The sequence below is a fragment of the Nesoenas mayeri genome, assembly GCF_963082525.1.
Source record: "Nesoenas mayeri genome assembly, chromosome: 8".
NCBI classification, from domain to species: Eukaryota; Metazoa; Chordata; class Aves; order Columbiformes; family Columbidae; genus Nesoenas; species Nesoenas mayeri.
This window is the reverse complement of record NC_137554.1, coordinates 8,905,101-8,924,311: the sequence shown is the minus strand read 5'-3', so window position 1 is coordinate 8,924,311 and position 19,211 is coordinate 8,905,101. Positions and strand designations below refer to the sequence as shown.

The 19,211-nt window shown below is 41.9% G+C and overlaps 1 protein-coding gene across 2 annotated transcripts in view; it reads right to left on the bottom strand.

Moving 5' to 3' along the window:
* Positions 1-12,582, bottom strand: part of PRKACB (protein kinase cAMP-activated catalytic subunit beta) — a gene marked incomplete at its 5' end in the record, with an annotated part of 70,408 nt that extends 57,826 nt beyond the window's left edge. Inside the window, 3 exons of one of the 2 annotated variants that reach the window (XM_080348463.1) lie at positions 9,375-9,440; positions 9,877-10,008; positions 12,330-12,395. In XM_080348463.1, coding sequence (XP_080204589.1) covers positions 9,375-9,440; positions 9,877-9,931 — 121 coding nt within the window. Of the gene's footprint in view, positions 1-9,374; positions 9,441-9,876; positions 10,009-12,329 lie in introns of both variants that reach the window. The other variant, XM_080348464.1, reaches the window with a different exon arrangement.
* Between the last annotated feature and the right edge of the window lie 6,629 nt (positions 12,583-19,211).

The following is a 19,211-nucleotide window of genomic DNA, read 5'->3' as shown; positions in this document are numbered from 1 at the left end:
TCTCTTAACGACAAGGCTGGCAGCGGAACAAGTAAGTTTGTATGTATTAGTGGAAATGAATGAGTCAATTTAGTCGGTGGAGAAAATTACAATGTTCTGAATAGAGCTGTGGAAAACCAGCCAGCTACTGTTTTCTATTTGGGATTATTTTCACACAAAGAAAGGCAGAACTACAAGTTATCTTTTGAAAGAAAGGCCAATAAGGCTACAAACTTTATTTTCACTTTAAATGAAAAATATATCCTGCTGAAAAATCAGTATTTTCAACATTAAGTGAAAAATTCAATTCAGCTGTAGGAAAGGTAAATGCAAGAGATGCCTTCATTCTTCTTGTCAATACTAAATTTTCAGTGCTCATATCTCTAGCCTTAATGTATCATCCAGGCTTCTTTCCTGGTTCTTTCACATCTCTTACTGTGCTACTGCACAGATCTGCACATCTCTCTTCCTCCTCCTGTTACTCCCTACTCACACACTGTATCTAAAATGTGTATGTATGTATTAGTCATCTTCCACTTTTATTTGTCCTAACAAGTACATTCTGGAGTAATTAAAAATATAAAGCAGAAGGCTGGTGATCCCTTTGCTAACTTTGTCAAAATAAATTTTGCTCCGATGACCATGAGGGCAATCACTTTTAACAGAACTAAAACATTACAAATACTATTTTAGTCTTAGTAGTAAGCAAAAATGGAGTAACTTTTGCCAACAGTATTTGAGAATGGCAGGTTGATGCACATCGTTACAATAGTCAATCAACAGCATCTCTGGTAGAAGGGAAAGCTCCAAGGAGTCTCTCAAATTAATAATCATCTCAGGTTAACCTGTCTAAAAGCTTAGATCAACACCATGCAACATCACACTTTTTCTCTTTTCCTTCAATGAAGACCTTTTCTTCAGAGGCAAAATCCACTTAAACAACATTTCACTCTTTCTTCTCCTTTGTATCTGTTCAACACAAGGTGGGGCCATGTTTAAAGTGAGGTCCATGAAACTAATGGGTTAAAACAGGGCTGGGTGTGAGCAAGGATTTTAACCATTTCGGTGACACTTCAGAGGAGACCTCAAACAGCTGTATCAGCATAGGAGGAGCAGCAAATTGCAACTTCAACAGGGTAGCAGGTGTGATCAGGGCAGGAATTTTTCAAGTCAACTCTACTGCCAAAAAAAAACTGGTCATGTAACTACTCCATAAGCAGCAAGTTGAAGAAAGTTTCATAATTATAGTCTCCAGCTTGAGGTTTGAGGCAATACAACCATGTTTTGTTTGTTTTCAAAACCCTTCATACCAGCGAAAATCAGGTTTCACTCTGCAAACACAGCCCTTGCCAGCAGAAACTATAAAGTTGCTCCTAAAAGGGGTTCTGAAAAAACACTCCAAGTAATACCAACAAGTAATTGTAGCTATAATTGATTTAGAAATTCAACCAAATCATCATACAACACTGTCTTATGGTTGAAAACCAGAATAGTTATTTGGCCAAATTATGTTCTATATTCCTGATGTCACTTACTTAGCAAATGCTTTTCTTTAATAAATGGCATCGTTTCAAGCATCTGTTTAGAACAAACAAACACACACTAAACAAAACACAAAAGCCATCATGATAAAAAAAAAAAATCCAACTCTTCTGAAGGGAACAACTTTGTAATATCAGTTTAGCTCCTGAAAATAGAAAGCTTCTAAAGGACACTATCCATTTAAAAAAATCCTGTTTAAAAGTATTTTTATCCTGATAATTGTATATCAGATTCAGTACAGAAAACCACTCAGTACAGAAAACAACGTACTTCTTCAGTGCAATGTAAAACTGTCAGAATAGAGTAAAACATGGGCGAGGACCGCTAAGAATGCAGTTAAGTGCACAAAGAACATTAGGACTGTAGGTAAATAAGGGACTAACCATAATAGGTATCAAAGGACAATGCTAACAATGGCTGATACAACACACCAAGAATACCTGGCACCTGTGGCAGAACCAAAATTCAGAACACGGCTTTGAATATCTGGCATGAAGCCAGTCACTGAGGTTGTAACACCTCTCCAGAAACAGCGTGGCTTGTTTCAAGATTAAAGGAACTGTAACATCAGCAGAAGATTGTAGTCCCTGGGATACACATGTTTCCCCACACACTGCAGACTTCATGACACCCAGTTCATCTTCACACATCTTGGAAAATTCCACTGTGCACTCATAATGCATGTTCTCACCTTATGCCCTGCCCAAACAGCAGGAGACAGGCTCTCTTACCATCAGAAGAAGCAAGACGCCTGGGGGATCGGCTTGTAATCTGGACTAAACCAACAGGAAAAATAGTTTAAAGAGGTGGTACATCCATACTGGGTCCTGAGAGTTTGGGTCCCTTTGGGATAAGGTGGAACACACAGGTGTGCCAAGGTCCAAGTGGGACAAGCGGCAACCCCTCCTCCAGCTTCGCCAAAACCTCTAATTAAGATGCTCTTTGCTCACCTTTATATTTATACACTTTCCCTCTAAGGCTCTATGTGATGCAGGATCTCTTAATCAACTCCACTGGCTCTGGCCAAGCTGCAACTAAGAGGAAGGAGCTTCACAGAATGACCCTGACACCTGTGGCATCTACTTCTACCTCCTCAGGAAGAACATCTCCAGCCAGCGTTCAGCAGCTCCATCTTCTGGGACGAGAGAATGTGGACAAGACTCGGACCAAATTCTGCTGAGTGGTCCCTACTTTTACATTTCTTGACCCACACTCCTCCTCCTCTTATCAGCTGTTGCCTGGTTTCTCTTCATTCTCCTTTTCTGTAGTTTGTCATGCTCAAGGCCTCTAATGTTTTATTAGGAATAAATTGTTACCTGTCCCTAAGGAAAAAGCCAACAGAAACAATGACTTAAAGTGACAGCTTAAAGAAGAGCAAGAATAGGACACTTCTCCCTTTTCCAGAGTGTTCACCTTAGACACCAGATGTTTGACCTGTTTGTTGCCTACAAATGTTACTCAGCAATGAAAACAGGATTAAAAAAAAAAAAAGTGGACACATTCTTTTAAAGTTCAAGAATGTTCTACCTTGGAGTGCAATATACAAAAAATAAGTTAATATGCAAATGAAATAAATCTGCCTTTCAATATTAAACAAGCATTTGGATAATGACATTGGTGGATTCAGAAGAAAAATCTTTTGACAGAAAGCGTGCCATGATAACAGACAAAATGTGGACAGAAATTGAACTGTTCTTAGGTATTAAAGCAATTTGTGTGAAAAACTGAAGCTAATTTTGCTTTTGAGTTAGTTTTGCATCTGATCATCAGTCCTCAAGAAATTCAACAACCTGCTGATTTGCAAAAGAACTAGCAGACACCATAAGAACCATTACAAAGCAGCACACACCCTGAACCTCACAGGCAATTCCACCTCCCATTAAGCTGCTTCAGGCTCATGTTAATTGCAAAACCTATTTGTTTTGCAAGTTGATATTTATATAGGCCATTAAATTAAGCTAAATGTTTTAGCACCTTATTTCACTCTGAAGTTCAGTTAACATGAACAAGTACCACTAAAATGTAGATTTTTAAGCCAACAGAAAGAAACCTGCGTGACCACAGGCTGCACTGTTGCAATCATCTGCTTAAGGATGTTTAACCCGTAATTCCCAGAGCAGAGCCCCAGTGCAGTGCGTACAGTCCTGGGTTCCAAGGACACCTCTCCTCCTCAAGTCCTCACAAGGACCACATGTATGACCAAAGCACCGAATCTTTTAAAACTAATACAAAATGGTCCTCGCAAAGTCAATGAAACATATCTCCCTTTATCAACATGACACTAGTTGGAAGGAAATACCATGATCTTTCAAGTTGGTTTGGCATGATTTTAGCTACACAATGCTTTTTTTCCCCTCTCTCTCTCACCACCTACCCTGTTTTTCAATGAGAAACTCTGATTAAAACCTCCAAGTTCCACATTACTCTATGGATCACTTAATAAAATGCTTGAATACAGGTAATTTGCATTAAAAACTTCATCTTAATAATAGACTTTGGTGCACTTAAGTCACATTTTCTCCTGTGCAAAGTAAGGCTAGATTATCATATGCTTAACAATTAAAATTTAAATATACAATAAACCTATTACTGTTACCTGCTAGAAGACAAACAAAGAATTTCAAACTGCCTAATATCATAGTAATCAAAACTAACCTTAATTACTATTACAATGCACCTGCTGATGTATCTGAGTACATACACCCTTAATTATGTCACTTCATGAGAGGGAAGAGCAAACGGATTCTGGGCACCGGCAAAATATTTAAAGTTTCCATCTTCATGCCAGAAATGCAGTTTCCTTTGTTTCAATTTCTTGAACCACACTGAGCTGCGAAATCTCTGGGTTTACAGACGGGTGCTAACAGCAAGTGCAGCAGGTTAACAAGTACATACTTGCTGGAAGCAGCATAACCTGAATGAAGTAAAATAAACAAAAAGTTCCTGACATCCTCTGTTTAACCATTACAGGATTTTAACCGCAGGACAAAAGTTAACAAGAGGCAGAGTGATAACAAAACTAACGCTTACATTTACAAATTACCCATCAGATTAGACACTCATTCATCTAACAACATGCCAAAAAAGGATTTTCTACGCCTCTTGTTTTAACATCACAGGTAAGATATCTTACTGTCATATTTCAGTGTTAGTCTATCACACAGACACCATACCCCTCAGAAGAAATACTTAGTGCAAGGCAGAACAGTAACAGAGGTCCATTTATCTCTAATACGCAGAGTGTATTTAGATTCCTCTACGATTTTCTGAAAGATTTTCTAAAACCCTCAAAACTACAGATAGATGATATCTTAATGTAAAGGAACACTGAAAACAAACTGGTTGTTTAGTCTAAAGTCATAAAAATTGTGGCTTAAAAAAAAAACCAACTAAAAGACCAACCCAAAACCAAAAAGCACAAGGTGTTTCCCCTTCTTTACTACATGGCAAAATGGCAAATCACACACTTAGACTAACCCTTACTACATGTGTATCTAGGAATATGCACTTGTATCACAAGCTAGCTATGATTACAGATGAACACCTCTGGGCAGGGAATAGCAGAAAATAGTTCAATGAATGAAAAAAATGAATTAAAAGAAACTTTATTTCTTACCATAAATATATAATTGGCAAAAAGAGAACTGAAACTAAATACAAAATGAAAAAAAACTCTTCTAAAATAGTACTGTCTTAAAGATCCATATGATAAGTGTGGAGATGGAAAGAAGCAACATTTTGCTATATTTTTCTTCATCTTTACATAACACTAAAAGCTTGAAAAAAGCAAAGTCCAACTGCTGGTGCTAACATCTACTAAAAACTTCAAGCCTTGAAGTAATTCTTTACATGACCAACAGCAAACAGGAAAGGGGTTGTTTGGAGTAATAATTCTTCAAAGAAGTTAGCAGGGCGAGGTCCTAGGAAACTGTTGAGTTAATCTAAGAGCTCAATGCTAAGAAAAGAGACTACTTTTTCTTGCCACCTCACCATTTAATTGCCAACAGTGCTTTCATCGCTTCCTTTGTATCTGTCTGTTACCATCTGACACCTCAGTGCATTGATTTGGCATGCAAAATAATTACAGATAACCCAAAGGGATAAAAACCACATAGTTTCCTGCCTATGTAAAACAGCTTATCAATGGATGGGAAAAACACTAGAACTGTAACCCGTTAAGAGTCTAGGAATAAAAACATCTTTTTCAACAGTATAAGCCAGCAGATGGGTTCAGCTGTTTTGTGAAACCTTCCTCTTAGCAGACGTCACTCTGCTGTGACACTAAAGAAACAGCAAGCAGGACACCAAAGGAATAGACTCAACCAAGTACCGAAGAGACTTATCTACCTGTGCCGAGCCCAAATACAGCCAGGGCTACCCTCATCTGTCTGTATGCACCTTATTATTCAAAACAAAACATGTGGGTTTTGGATAAAATTCTTTTTGTGTTTGCATAAACAAAATGGGGTCCTGATTCACAACTAGCCCTCCTGAACACGAGAATAATACAAATTAAATTACACAGATGAATGTGCATAATTGTTTCCCTATCATATCATAAAGACAGAAAAAGGAATAAAAAAGCGGGTGATTTTATCTCTCAGTTTTGCAACTCCTCAGAGAACACATTTCTCACTTACCTCCTCACAGTTCCACTTCTACTTTGTCCTCTTTCACATTCCCCAGGAAGCATTTCAGCAACCTCACAGCACAGAAACTACATGGTAGGAAAACACTTGCAGTACAGCCTGAGACCACAGCAGCACAGCTCTGGGTTCCCCAGCAGCAGGTCAGGCAGCCCCTGTTTGGTGCCTGCTCTCCAGCCTCCCCCCCCGGACACCCCACCTGCACGAGTACAACTGGCAGCACAGCTGCAGTGAACTGGATCAGGAAGCCGATCCAGGTTAATTAAGTCCCTTCTGCTTTCCCTTTTCTGCAGGGTTATTTTTAACCTAGATCAATCTCAAATTCAGTTCACCTTGTTGTCTCATAAATAGCTGCTCCAGCACACTTGAGGGCACAGAGGCAGGAAAAAAGTGGCAGGGAACAGAAAAACAGAACTGCAACTGCAAGAAATGTTTACAAAATAACACCTTGCACCTGTAACAAAGACAAAGGTTACGAGCAGCACTGCAGGGCAGACTCTTTGCCAAGTTCTAGCCCTAAGTTTCACAAGTTTATAAAAAAAATCCCCACCAACTCAGGGTTCCTAACACTGAAAACTCTGCAAGCTTAAATGACCAGAAGCACTGATTGAAAATATATACTTGGATACGACCCGGAATCTACCTGGTGCATAGCAGAGACAATATCCTTTACATACTTTATTAAACAAACTACTGTAGTTTAAAAAAAACCAACAACAACCAAACAACAGAAACGCCAAACACCTTCTGGGCAAACTGACCCTTCACAATGTCTACAGTAAGGATGAAGGCGAAACACATGAAATCTGACAACCATCCAAAAGCCTTTCCACAGCTCTGTCCAAAGAAGAGATGTGTCAGTTATGGAAGATCTTAACTAACTGGAGAAGACTCCAACAGTCTGACAAGCAGCGTGGAGCACAGCTCACCACTCAGGCAGGGCAGCCCACAGCACCGTCACTTGCAGCATTGCCTCCTTACAGTTCTTCCACTTCTCTGTCCACATTCTGCTCCCTGTTAATTTTTGCAGCACAGACAGAGCCTTAATTACACTATGGAACAACGTGACTTTTGACTGTTGCCAAAAATATGAGAAACCTGATTATTTTTCAAGATATTACTTTTATTATTTCTACAAACATGGATATATGGGTAAATAGATGAAAATTAAAGAAACCTAGCAACAAGAAACATCAAGTAATCTAAAACATCCTGTCTTTAAAGCAGTCTGAGCCTGTAGTAAAGGCCTAACTATAACAGCTAAATACATAAAGTAATTTATCACTTGGGGGTCCTTCTGACCTTTTGTTATGCTACCAGGTGGCTATGATTTACTCACTGATAGCCTCTCTTTTTGCTAGTCCAAGCTGTGAATAAGCATTTTGGCTTTAACTAAAGCAGAATTTTCAGATGGTGCCTCTTTTCAGACAGTGCATAAAGGCAGTCTTACATTGCTGATTACAACAAAGGAATTTTAGATATTTCTTCAGCAAGTAATTATAACTACTCCTGATTTTCAGATGATGGAGTAACATATTGCTGAAACTTAACTGATCATTAGTGAGACAATATAAGCTCAATAATGTAAGGAAAGAAGCTTTAAAGATGTTTTCTAGAGATGTTATCCATACAGTCCATTCCAGGATCCCTGGAATATACATATTGTTAATTACTCTTTATACAATACATACCATTGCTGATGTTCTAAAATGTGTAAACAAGGCTCCAAAAGTTATCTGTTCCAAAATCAGACAGTATAAACAGAAAAAGCAAAAGAAAAAAATGCCAGTGGTTGAACGAAACTACACTCGGACTAAAAACACTCAAACAAGGGTCTCTGGAAAAGTGACAGGGAATCAGCAAGCTTGGAACAGTAATGGGCACAGAGCTTTTCACCTCTGCTTCACCAATTTTAATCTAATCAAGGTCAGCAGAGTCAGAGCTTTACCTCATCCAGTCTTTCCAAGAAACAAACCTGTGGTCTCTTTTAACCCTCAATGAGTAAATACAGCAGAATGACCCAGCACTGAATGCACATGAGAATGAGGAGGGGAAAGAAAGAAAGAAAAACAAAAAAAAAAAATCTCAGCTCTAAGAATGGCCTCTGAGGAGGTTAAAATCTACTGGCAAAGGAAAATTAAAAAGATTATATCTTCCTGTCAAGCACATTTCAAAGGAGTACTACTTACAGAACAATTATAAGCCTTAAAAAGAGAAGAACTGACTATAATATGAACTCTTGTCATGCTGAAGATACTGTAGTGGGAACACTTGGAGGAGGAGTGAATGAACATAAAACTCACATACAGAATACACACCACACACACTGTACCTGGCTATTTAAAGACCATAGAAGTCAGAGTTAGTAAAGTCATATTAGACTACTAAATTCCTCACACACTGGAAGCTGGAGATCTGGCTACTAGATAAAAAGATATGTGTACAGAAGTATGTTTTGAAAATTATGTAGAGTTTAAATATAGATTTTAAGAGCAATTTACCACCACATATTGCTACGGAAAAAGCGGAAAAGACCATCTGAATCCTGGCTAATGCAAGTCAGAAGCCAAAACTTTGTGGTTTCATGATCTTTTGGAAGATGGTAAAGTATACGAATCTTCCAGCCACCACAGAGTGTATTCCAATCACCAGGTCTCTAATCTCTTTTGGTGATTAAAAACAAAGAAACAGACAATATCACAGCTAAGTGTTCTTGAATCCAGGAAAACAAACAAACAAAACACTGTGATTGCTATTAATTTCTAAACAAATTTCTTGCTGTTATGTATGACATTACCCTGCATATCTAAAGGGGCAAATAATTCAGAGCCATATATAGTAACTGCCTCAAAAGTCTGTATTATCAAGCTATCTAAAGAAAAAAACCCCAAAACTTTCTGCAAGCTTTATAGTTTTCAGGGCTGACATTCATTCCTGCTTAGAAAACAGTCTCAGTAAAGTTAACATGTTGCTGTTTCCTATAAAACCACTAAGGATCTTGAAAGTAACAGATCTACTTACTGGATTAAAGAAAATACTATGTGACTTTTTTAAACTCTGAGAGGTGTTGTAGTTATGTTTCTTTTATGTTGCACGGTACTTTAACAAATGTTTCCAATATAATAGAATTAATAAAGGTAACATCTTTCTACATTAATTGCAACAAGGTAGCCTACCTGTGGCCTTTTTTTTTTATACATAACTTACCACATGTTGAAATTTTGAACTCATAGGTTGCAAAGTAAGTTTTCTCAACTACTGTAAATTGAGCAGCTGAAAGAAAACCAACAAGCAATTAAGTGAATAATTAAATGAATATTAGGATGAGGTATTAAACTTAGAGAAACTTTAAGATAACTGACAATTGTGTCTCTTCATAACTCCAATGAAAAATACTTATTATTCTAAAATACCCTCAGAATTCATAGGCTGCTATACCTTGTGGAAAACCATGAACCCATTTAAAACAGGTAAACAGTTTAAAATGACCACATTACCCTTATGCTTCTCAAAGGATCACTTTTAATTTTGGTGCTCCAAAGCAAAACCCAGAACAGAAGGGCTTAGAAAGAAAACCCTGACAAGACTACTTTGAAGCTTCCCGTCTTCTCTATATCCATCTACATATCTTGCCCTCCCTGCTGTGCTAGCCTCACTGACTTTTTTGGTGGCCAAACTTAAAACTTCCCAGCATTCACATTTCATTCACCTGCAACTTCTGCCTTGAAATACTCTGAACACTTGCTCCATTCTGCTGGTGGCATTCACAAACTGGCTTTATTCCTCTCGACAGCCTGAGCAAAGTATCAACTACTGAAGATACGTGAATACACATGGAAAGCTAAAACAAACAACAAGAATATAAGGGCCACAGTCAGGTGAACAGCATTTACTGTGCTGACCACAGATAGTGAAAGAGGTCTCAAATTACACTCCATGAACTAGTACGTCTAGTTATCAGTGGAAGCTGCGTTACCCTTCATTGTTCTTTCAGAGACCTTAGCATGTCCTTGATCCACACAAAACCATATGCTCCATGCTTGGATCAAGGGTATGACACCACTTTTACAAGTCAAACCTGGATATTTTCTGTTACCGCTTCATCGGTGTCCTGAAGTTTGGAATAAGTGCTACTAAGGGAAATTAACACACAAACAGGAAAACTGTCAACAATGTAAATATGTATCAGAAGTATTAAAACTCCATCACATTTTATGTTTCTTTAGTTTTTAGTTGCCATGTATTGTATTATTAGATTACACAACTTCCACTGCCAGTAAACCAAATATTGCTTCTAATAATTTATTATGAGTATAGTATTCATATACTATCGATCCTCCATAGTAAGTGAATCCTGGTCTTTCCCAGCAGTATGTCAATGATGATCAATTTCTTCTCCTAGTTACACAAGTTGCATCATTACAGAGCTTTTTTGCTAAATACACTGAGTAAATGAACATCTGAGCTTGATGTCTCTAGCAGCATTTCATTTGTAAACTCTAACAAAGGGAGAGAGAGGAATTCTGAAGTAAACTCCTTCCGCAACTTAAAAATCACTGTGTAAGGAAAGAATTAATTTAAATGGAAGTAAACACTGCGTGGTGTAGTGTTATTTAACTGCACAGACTAGCAGCAATACAGCCACTATGAAATACAAAATCCAGTGTTTTGTCATCTGAAGTACTTTAAACAATCTACCCTCTCTCTCCACATGTATCTTTATAGGTAGTCTAAAATACTTCCTATCAAAAATTGATGCAGTCCGCTAAATAAATAAAAACCAAAACCACTAAACAATAATGGTCAAATACTCATAAAACATTCGGATTGTGAAATCTATAATAATAATGTGATCAGGCGCAAGAACTGAAAGGCAAAACCACACAGCAGAACTGGGTCAGTCAAGCTGAGCCCCTGGTCCCACAGCTGGGGACATGGGTGCAGCTCCAGGACACTGGAGGAATGCTGTGTGGGCAGGCACTGGCCTGTGCACATCGGGTGACCCCAGCCTGCCCTGGACCTCACTAGTAAACACACAAAAAGTAAACAAACTGGGGAAAAAAATAAAAAGTAACTTCAATACTTAAACTTCTTTCCATTTTAATAACGCCCACGGCATTTCCAGTAACAAAAGGTATTGTTGCTGGAACACTGAGCTTGCACAACTGGCTGCTCTTTAAGTCTTGTCTTTTATCCATCACAAACATACTCAAAGTTTCCCACTGGAAGCAAAGTAGGGAAGTTAAAACTTACTAAAAATAGAGTCCGTTTTGTTTGAGGGTTTTTTTGGTTGGTGTCCCCCCCGCCCCCAACAGCTGAATTCGCTTTATATTATCTAAAGATTACGCTGAAATACTTAAGGAAAAAAAAAAGAAATCAGAAAAGAGAAATAGCAAAAAGCACCCTGTGATGGCAAGTTCAGACCAAAGCTTTTGTCTTCCATTTTACCCGGGGATCGGGAGAGCAGCGTTCGCACCGAGCGCGCTCCCGAGCGATGTAAACACGCCGCGGGGCGCGGGCTGTGCCACGGGCAGGACCCGCGCGGTCACCGGGGCTGCGCGACTCGGGCAGGCCCAGCAGTTTCTGACCTACATTCCCCGCTGCGGGACGAACCCCCCCCCCCCCCCCGCCGCAAGCGGGGCTCGGCGCGGCGAGCGGCCTCCCCCGCCGGCAAGGGTGTGTTCAGGGGTGGGGAAAGCGAGCCGGCCGGAGCGAGGATGGAGGCTGCGGCTGGCGGAGGCGCTGACACCTGCCGCCCGCCGCCGCCACCCCGGCCCCGCCAGCGGCTCCTCCTTCGCGGGGGACGGACACCTGCTGCGGGACAGCCGGACGCGCGGCCCGGCGGCGGCCTGGGCCCGGCGACCGCCGGCGGATTCATCCCGCTTGTTTCCTGAGACACTACACCCGCGGCGGGCGGGAGGGAGCGTGCCCCGGCGGCCGCAGGGGCCGCGGCGGGCTCCCCGCGGCGCCGAGCAGGCCGCGCCGAGCCGGGGGCAGGCGGGCGGCCGGGCCTGCGCGGGGCGGGGGGCTCGACGCCTCAGCCGCTAGGCCGCGGGGCCTGCGCCGGCGGCGCGGGGCGGGCGCTGCGGTCCCGGCCGGCCGGCCCCTCCTCGGGGAGGGGAGCCAGGCGCGGGGCGGAGGCCGCGGATCCCCCTCACTCACCGCTCTCGATCTCGTTGCCCTTCTTGGCGGTGGCTGCGTTCCCCATGGCCAGGCCGGGGCGGCGGGAAGGATGCCGGGCGGCTGCGGCGGGCGGGACCGGGCTCGGCTGGCGGGGCGGCGCGGCCCGCGGGCGCGGCGGCGGCTGAGCTCCCCTCGCCCCGCGCTGGGTCTCTGTGCCTCCGGCCGCCGCGGAGGAGGAGGCGAGCGCTCTGCCCCCCTCCCCCACCCCGATACACGGCGGAAATGACGGTCGGGGCGGCGCCTCCTCCCTGCTACGCCGCCTGCCGGGGGCGCGCGGGGCGCCGCTGTCCGCGGCCGCCGGGGGACGCGGGGGGTGCCGTCCCGGCCACCGGCCTGAGAGACGGCGCTGCGGGAGCCTGGGGCGGCGCCTGCCGCGGCTCACGGAGGGCAGCGGCCGCCCGGCTGCGCTCGGCCTCCGCGCCTGCCGCTGTGGCGGGGCCGCCTCCGCGTACCCCCGGCCGGCGCCCGACCTCACAGGGCGGCGGCGTGGGAGCGCCCCCGCGCCGCGCCCGCCGTCCCAGGGCCCTCCCGCCCGCGGAGCGCGGCCACCGAGGCGGGGGCGAGCCGCGCCATGCCCAAGGTGACCCCGGAGGCCGAGCGCGCCGCGGCCCTGCGGCTCCGCCCGCCCGGCGCCGGGGGCTCGGCCGCCGTCCCCTGAGCATCCCCGGGACACCCGCCCCGCGGAGCCGCCGTCCCGTCCGGGCCCGCACCCGGCAGCGTACGCGGGGAAACTCGCATTTGCCGCCTGTTCGCAAATCGTATTTACACGGCTCAACAGACTATAGAAAAAACATACAGAAAGGGAGCGAGCTGCCAGGAAAGATTTTTTTTTTCCTCCCCCTTTTTGCTGCCACTCATGTCATAAATAGCTACAGCTACCGTATTGTGACTTCCAAGTCGATGATAGCTCGCTTTAAATATATATGTTTACGGTGTGAGTGCTTTGGGTGTTTTAGCTCTGGAAGGAAATGCTAATCAAAAAGAAGGCTCTGTTTTATGTGCCTTAAAGTGGGGTGAGTGGAGAGCAGAAGTGCTAGCCTTATGGATCACAAGCTGTGTATCTGCTGCCAGGACAATTTATGTGACACCCAGCCTCTACTGGCAGCATTCTTTCCCCAAGGCTGCAGGAATTGCTCTGGCAGCAGCCATCCTGGCTACCATCTTTCACAGCGCCTGTCCAAATCCTCTCTTGACACCCTGTGCTGCCTACTGGTGCGGTACACGCTGTCAGCCTAATACTGAATTACCATGCCCGCTGTAAGACAGGATTTTGTACACATACGCTAGTGTGCACTAAAGCAGATACCTCTGGGAAATTTCCAGTCTGCTCGGGCTGTGCAGCAGAGTACATTGAGTGTGAACACAGGGCTGACCTGGCCAGCGCGTGGCTCCACCTTGACAACCTGCCTGGATTATCCAGCTGCAAAATCTGGGGAACACTTACCTGAATTATCATGATGTTTTGTAGGTTGAGGTTCTATCAATGAACAGTTAAGGGACTTTCTCTTGGTTTTCACATTTTCACTCGCATTATCCTGACCTGTGTGATACTGCTTGCTTCAGAAGAGTACCTGTGTTTTTATGGTTAAAGAAGCTGTCTATGGGGAAGCCAGACCTTTATTGCTTTGAAGATCAGAAACCAGTCTTGAACATAGTGGGGAAATAACCTGCAAGCCATTGGGGGTGGTGAAGCTGCTACTGTTGAAGGGAGCTGTCTCATTTTGCCAAAGCTGGAGTCCCTGCTTTTTTCACGCACTTAACCACAGGTTCAGTGAGTTACTGGTAATTCATTCTGCCAGGGAAGGGCATGTAGATTGTAATGGCCAGATCTGCACCAGGAGAAGTTAAGCTTGGGAAAAAATGAGGGTACTTTTGCCATCAACCACCTTGATCCCTCAGACAATGACAAAAAAATAGAAACCTGAGGTGCTGTAGCATTTGAGTAAATGTTTGAAGACACTATCACACATAGGTAAAGATGCTACCCCAGTTTTAAACATTTTCCCTACTCCAGCCGTCATCATTTTCATTTTGGCCAGATTGAATCTGAGTCAGCTGATTTTCATCCAGGTGCTGACAGGCATTTTGATATCCTTGAGAAGAGGCAGCAGCATCACTAACAAATGAGGTACGCTGCAGCATCTTTAGCATATTCTTGCCATTATAGCTCATCCCTTCACTAGCAAATAATGCAGCGTAAGCTCCGTAGGTGAGGATCCACCAAGGTCCAATAGCCATCACTGCCCTTTGGGATTTGCTAGACAAGGGCTGGCTGGTCATTGCACGTACTCCAGCAAAAACCTATATGTACACGCACAGCACTGCAGGTAGATGCGCAGCAATGCATGACAGGGCTGCTCAGATAAACACATGCTCTGAATACACATGCAGCACTGATGCATTTGCGTACACGCTTATACCCAGTCTCGTAATCAAAACCATAACAAATGTAAGTCAACAGTGCTGTGAAACATTAAATGAAGCACTTCCATGACCCCAGTGTTACATGTCTAATAGAAGATAAAAGAAACAAGGACTTAGGGCTGGACACTTGCGTTCTCATTCACACCAGTCACACAACTTATGCTGTATTAACAAGTTGATATTCATTAATTAATTGCAGAACTTACCGATGTAATATACATGATATATGCTATGTATATTTATTTATTTAACATTCAGAGCATCAGCTCTTATTTTAGCCCTATCCTCAGTCTGCCTTAACTTTCTTATGTAAAATCCTTTGATGCTGTGACACCTCACATGACTGCATACAAAGGTAATTTGTCTTCTTTTTTCAGCAAAATTGGTTAAAAAATCTAATCATGTGAATATGAAAAATGTTATGTTTGGATAGTTAGAATATTTCAGTAATGGCGCAATCTAAAAATCCAAATTTAATTTGTTTTGCTGATCTGTGTAAGATTTTTAAAAATTGCTATACTCTAAGAAAGTCAGCTCAGTGGTTTTAGAACTATATGCATTTAATGATGTCGTTTCAGTGACTCACAGTGGGATTTAATCCATTTTTCTACATATTTGTTGGGAACTATTGATTAGGAATATCCTAGCAAGACCAGCCTTTCTCTGACAAAGCCTAAAGCTCTGTAGCAGATGTGTAGTTGCCCAATGAAACTTGCATATTTCACTCTATGTAGACTCAGAACCAAAAACGAGAGGGTCATTTCAGGACAGAAAAGATAAATTTCTGTTGGATCAAAGACACTCACGTGCTTTTAATAGAAATCCCTTTTTCATATGGTAATTACTTCTGGAGCCACATATTTCACTTCATAATCATTCCAATTTCTAGATGAGATAGTGGCATTTCTGTAGCAACTACAGCAGTTGTTTTCAGTACACATTTGAAACAGGTCACTAAATTTAAATCAGGCATCTTAATTTTCTTCCCTCGCATTTAAGGTGTGTGCCTGCATTGCAACGGATTGGCAGACACAGATGGATGGCTTTGCCATCCATACTGATAATTCTTACCCTGAGCATGTAGGCTCTGCTCAGGTTATGAATATGTACCTGCTTTAGTTGTAATTCTCTTTATATGGCCAGCCTGCCTTACCACTGCAGCAGTGTCTGTAAATGGCAGGGTTTGAATACTGGATTTGACTGCTATTCCCCAAATCCCACATTCCTGCATATCTGAATACCTCTGGCAGCCTCTTTGGCTGCTCCTAAACAGACTGATATGTTTGGCATTTAACTCTTTGTTTTCCTTTCAGGTTGTTCTAGACTACTGGCACATCTCCTGCTCTCAGCTAACCCCGACTTTGCCAGCGTGGGATGTTTTTCTAGCAGGTTGCTAAAGTGCCAAGAAGCATATGTATCTCTTGGTGAATATGGAAGTTATTTTCCAAATTTTACAGCTTCTGACCCAGAAATAGGAATATTCATCACTGCAGCATAATTTCAGACCTGCCAAGAATATATCAATTATGTCATATAGATGTGCTAAGGGAACAGATGAAAGCTGGAGCATGGCAATTCCCTGCACTAGCTGTACAGAGAGTGATGAAATGCATCCTTGTGCAGTTAGGACCAGATATGCTGATGCCCAATTCATTCCTGTTAAGGACCCATCCTGACAGAGAGGAGCAAAAGGTCTTACGTTGTGTTTTCACAGTATCTGAGGTTACCAGCACCTGAGTTTGCAGTGAAACTGCAGCACCTTGGCCAACAACTTGCTCTGCCAGATCTCCCAAAAATGCTTTTTGATGTCCTCCGATTGTGAATCCAGAAGGAATCTGGAGCCCTAGGGAAGCCTGCTGCACACTGTGACTGTTATAATTCTGAGGGATGTTCTAGTTCAAAGAAGGAAGGACTCTTAAATAAGGGTAACTTGGTCTTACTTCAGTGTGACTGGGTACAACTAAAGCAAGAAGGTCCAAAGGAAGCTCACACCAGCAGCCAACACTTTACCACCACTGCCACCCTTGCTTTCCTAGCATTAGATGTTTCCCGAGATAGCCACTGGTTCAAGTAAACATGTAAACACAGAAGCAAAGGGTTTATATATTCCCTTATTGATTTTTAACTACACTTATTTCACCACAAAGCTCTCAAGAGCCATAAAGTTGCAGGGCGGGTTGTTTTGTTTTGTTTTTCTTTTCTTGTGTTTTAAACATATTTTATATAAACAGGTACCTTTGGGCCATGTTTTTGCCTGCCATCAGTATTGTCCCTTGACAAGATGGTGTTTTTCTATGGATATTTTCTATGGATACAGCTAAATATTCATTCATAGAAGGCGGCAGGTGTTGTTTAGTGATCAATGTCCTGCTGAGCAGACACGTTTTTTGCAGAGTTAAACTACAGGCTTCCTTCACGGCCAAGTCCAGCTGCTCAGTTCTTGGCCTTTATCTCCTGTGATCATTCCGGATGGGGGTGTAGTCTCCTGCTATCAGCCAAGCAGCACCTGCCTTCAGTTGCTGGTAATTGTTCTGCAGATTATTCCATATTTGTAGAGCATACTGCCTACAAATTTGTGATCCAGAAATAACTAATTGCTGTTAAGGAAAATTCTTACTTACTTGCCTCTGTAACTGACTTTGTGATCCTTTTGTGCGTATCCAGATGTCATCAGGCTCATTTTAATAGTTTCCTTATCCATATCAAAAGAAGTCTTTTGCTTTTCTACATGCGTTCCATTTGTTTTGATCTGTGCTAGATTGTTCAGTCTAAAAATAGCAAGATATTTTATATTATCTTGACTTGCAGCACTTCCAAATAGTTGATTGTGTACAAAAATCAAGTAGAGAAAAAAACAAAAAAATAATTCCAGATATTTTTATTGTCTGTTAGTAGTTCAGCAATGTATTTGGATTGCTGCACGTGAACTGTAGAAGGAATGAAACTTAAATCAAAATTGATGGTATAGTTGTTTGACATTAGATTCTAGTCTTGTCAGATTTGAATAGAAATACTAGATGTATAGTCAAAGTTATTCAAATGCATAGCGGTTTATAAAACTATATAGTAAAATGCTTTCAGGGTAGTTGACTTAATTATCTGCATGCTTACCATAACTGAGAGGTGATCAATATTATACTGATGTTTGTTTGTTCTTACTTTATATTGTGACCCTGAATCGCTTACCTTTTACCAAATAAAGAAAATTAAAACCAAAAATAGTGGTGTTTTTTATTTTTTTTTAGATTTTTTCTACAGAGATCTCCAAGTTAATTACAGCTGTTAATTTAAAGGAGACCAAGCTATATTAAGTGCATCAGCATGTATTTTTCTTCAGAATTAAAAATGACCTTAATTCAATTTAGCCTAACTCACTTTGGAAGTGAAATAGGCTCTGTTGAATGAAGGTCACTTTAATTCTACCTGAGAGAGTTCACATAAAAGAATTCACCAGGCTTTTGCACTTACTCTGCACCAAATAAATTAAGAATGATGAGGACTAATAGTCACATATATAAATCTAAGCTTCACTGTATTCTGCTCAAATCTGTGTCCTGTAAATTATGCCCCACTGTCATATATCAAGCATTTTAATGCATTATCTGCTCTCAGCTGTAATATCTTTAGTAGTGCTATCTAAAACCAGAAAAACAGCCTGGGTTTGTGTTTTGTTTTGTTTGTTTCTGGTTTATTAGTTGTATTTAGAAGCATATTTTTTAAACAGAAACAAAATCACTTTCCTAAACCTGGAATTTTATCCACTTCCCTTTCTACAACTTATTCATTTTCTCCTAGGGTTACAGCACATTTCCTAGAAATAGTAGTAGTTGTGCACATATGACTAACTGAAGGTAATTAATGTCTCATTTGCTCTCATGGTTATTATTTCTTCTGCACACATCATCTTTTTCTGCAAATATCCCAAATATCTTAAGAAAACAGTCATGCAAGGCAGGGGTGTCAGCAACATGCAGTTTGTTCATGGTTCAGACCCCTGGCACTTGCAGCCAAATTAATACAAGCTTTCGCTTAACATTCAGCTTCTCCCATCTCTTTATTTGTGTTGTTATTCCTTGCTTATGATTTCAAGCTCTGCGTGCTTTTCTGTCTGCAATATCTTTGTCCTATGCTATTTTGAGCTCTTGGTCATATCTAAGGTGTCAGAGCACTGTCCCGTCCAACACTTATTCAAGTACCCGCTTCTTGGCAGGTTCTGAATTGCCTCATCCACAGTTTGCTTCTCCCAGGGGTCTATATTATTTGCTCCCCTTTCTGTCAGAAACCTGTGGCTTTCTAAAATGGGCAGGTTTTGTTTGTGTGTTTGTGGGTTTTGTTTATTTTTTGTTTTTAATCTAAACATCTTAGATCTTAGCCTAAGGCAGGCTAATTCCATGTTTTATCATAACACTTGTAACAGATAAAGTTGCCTCCCCAGTC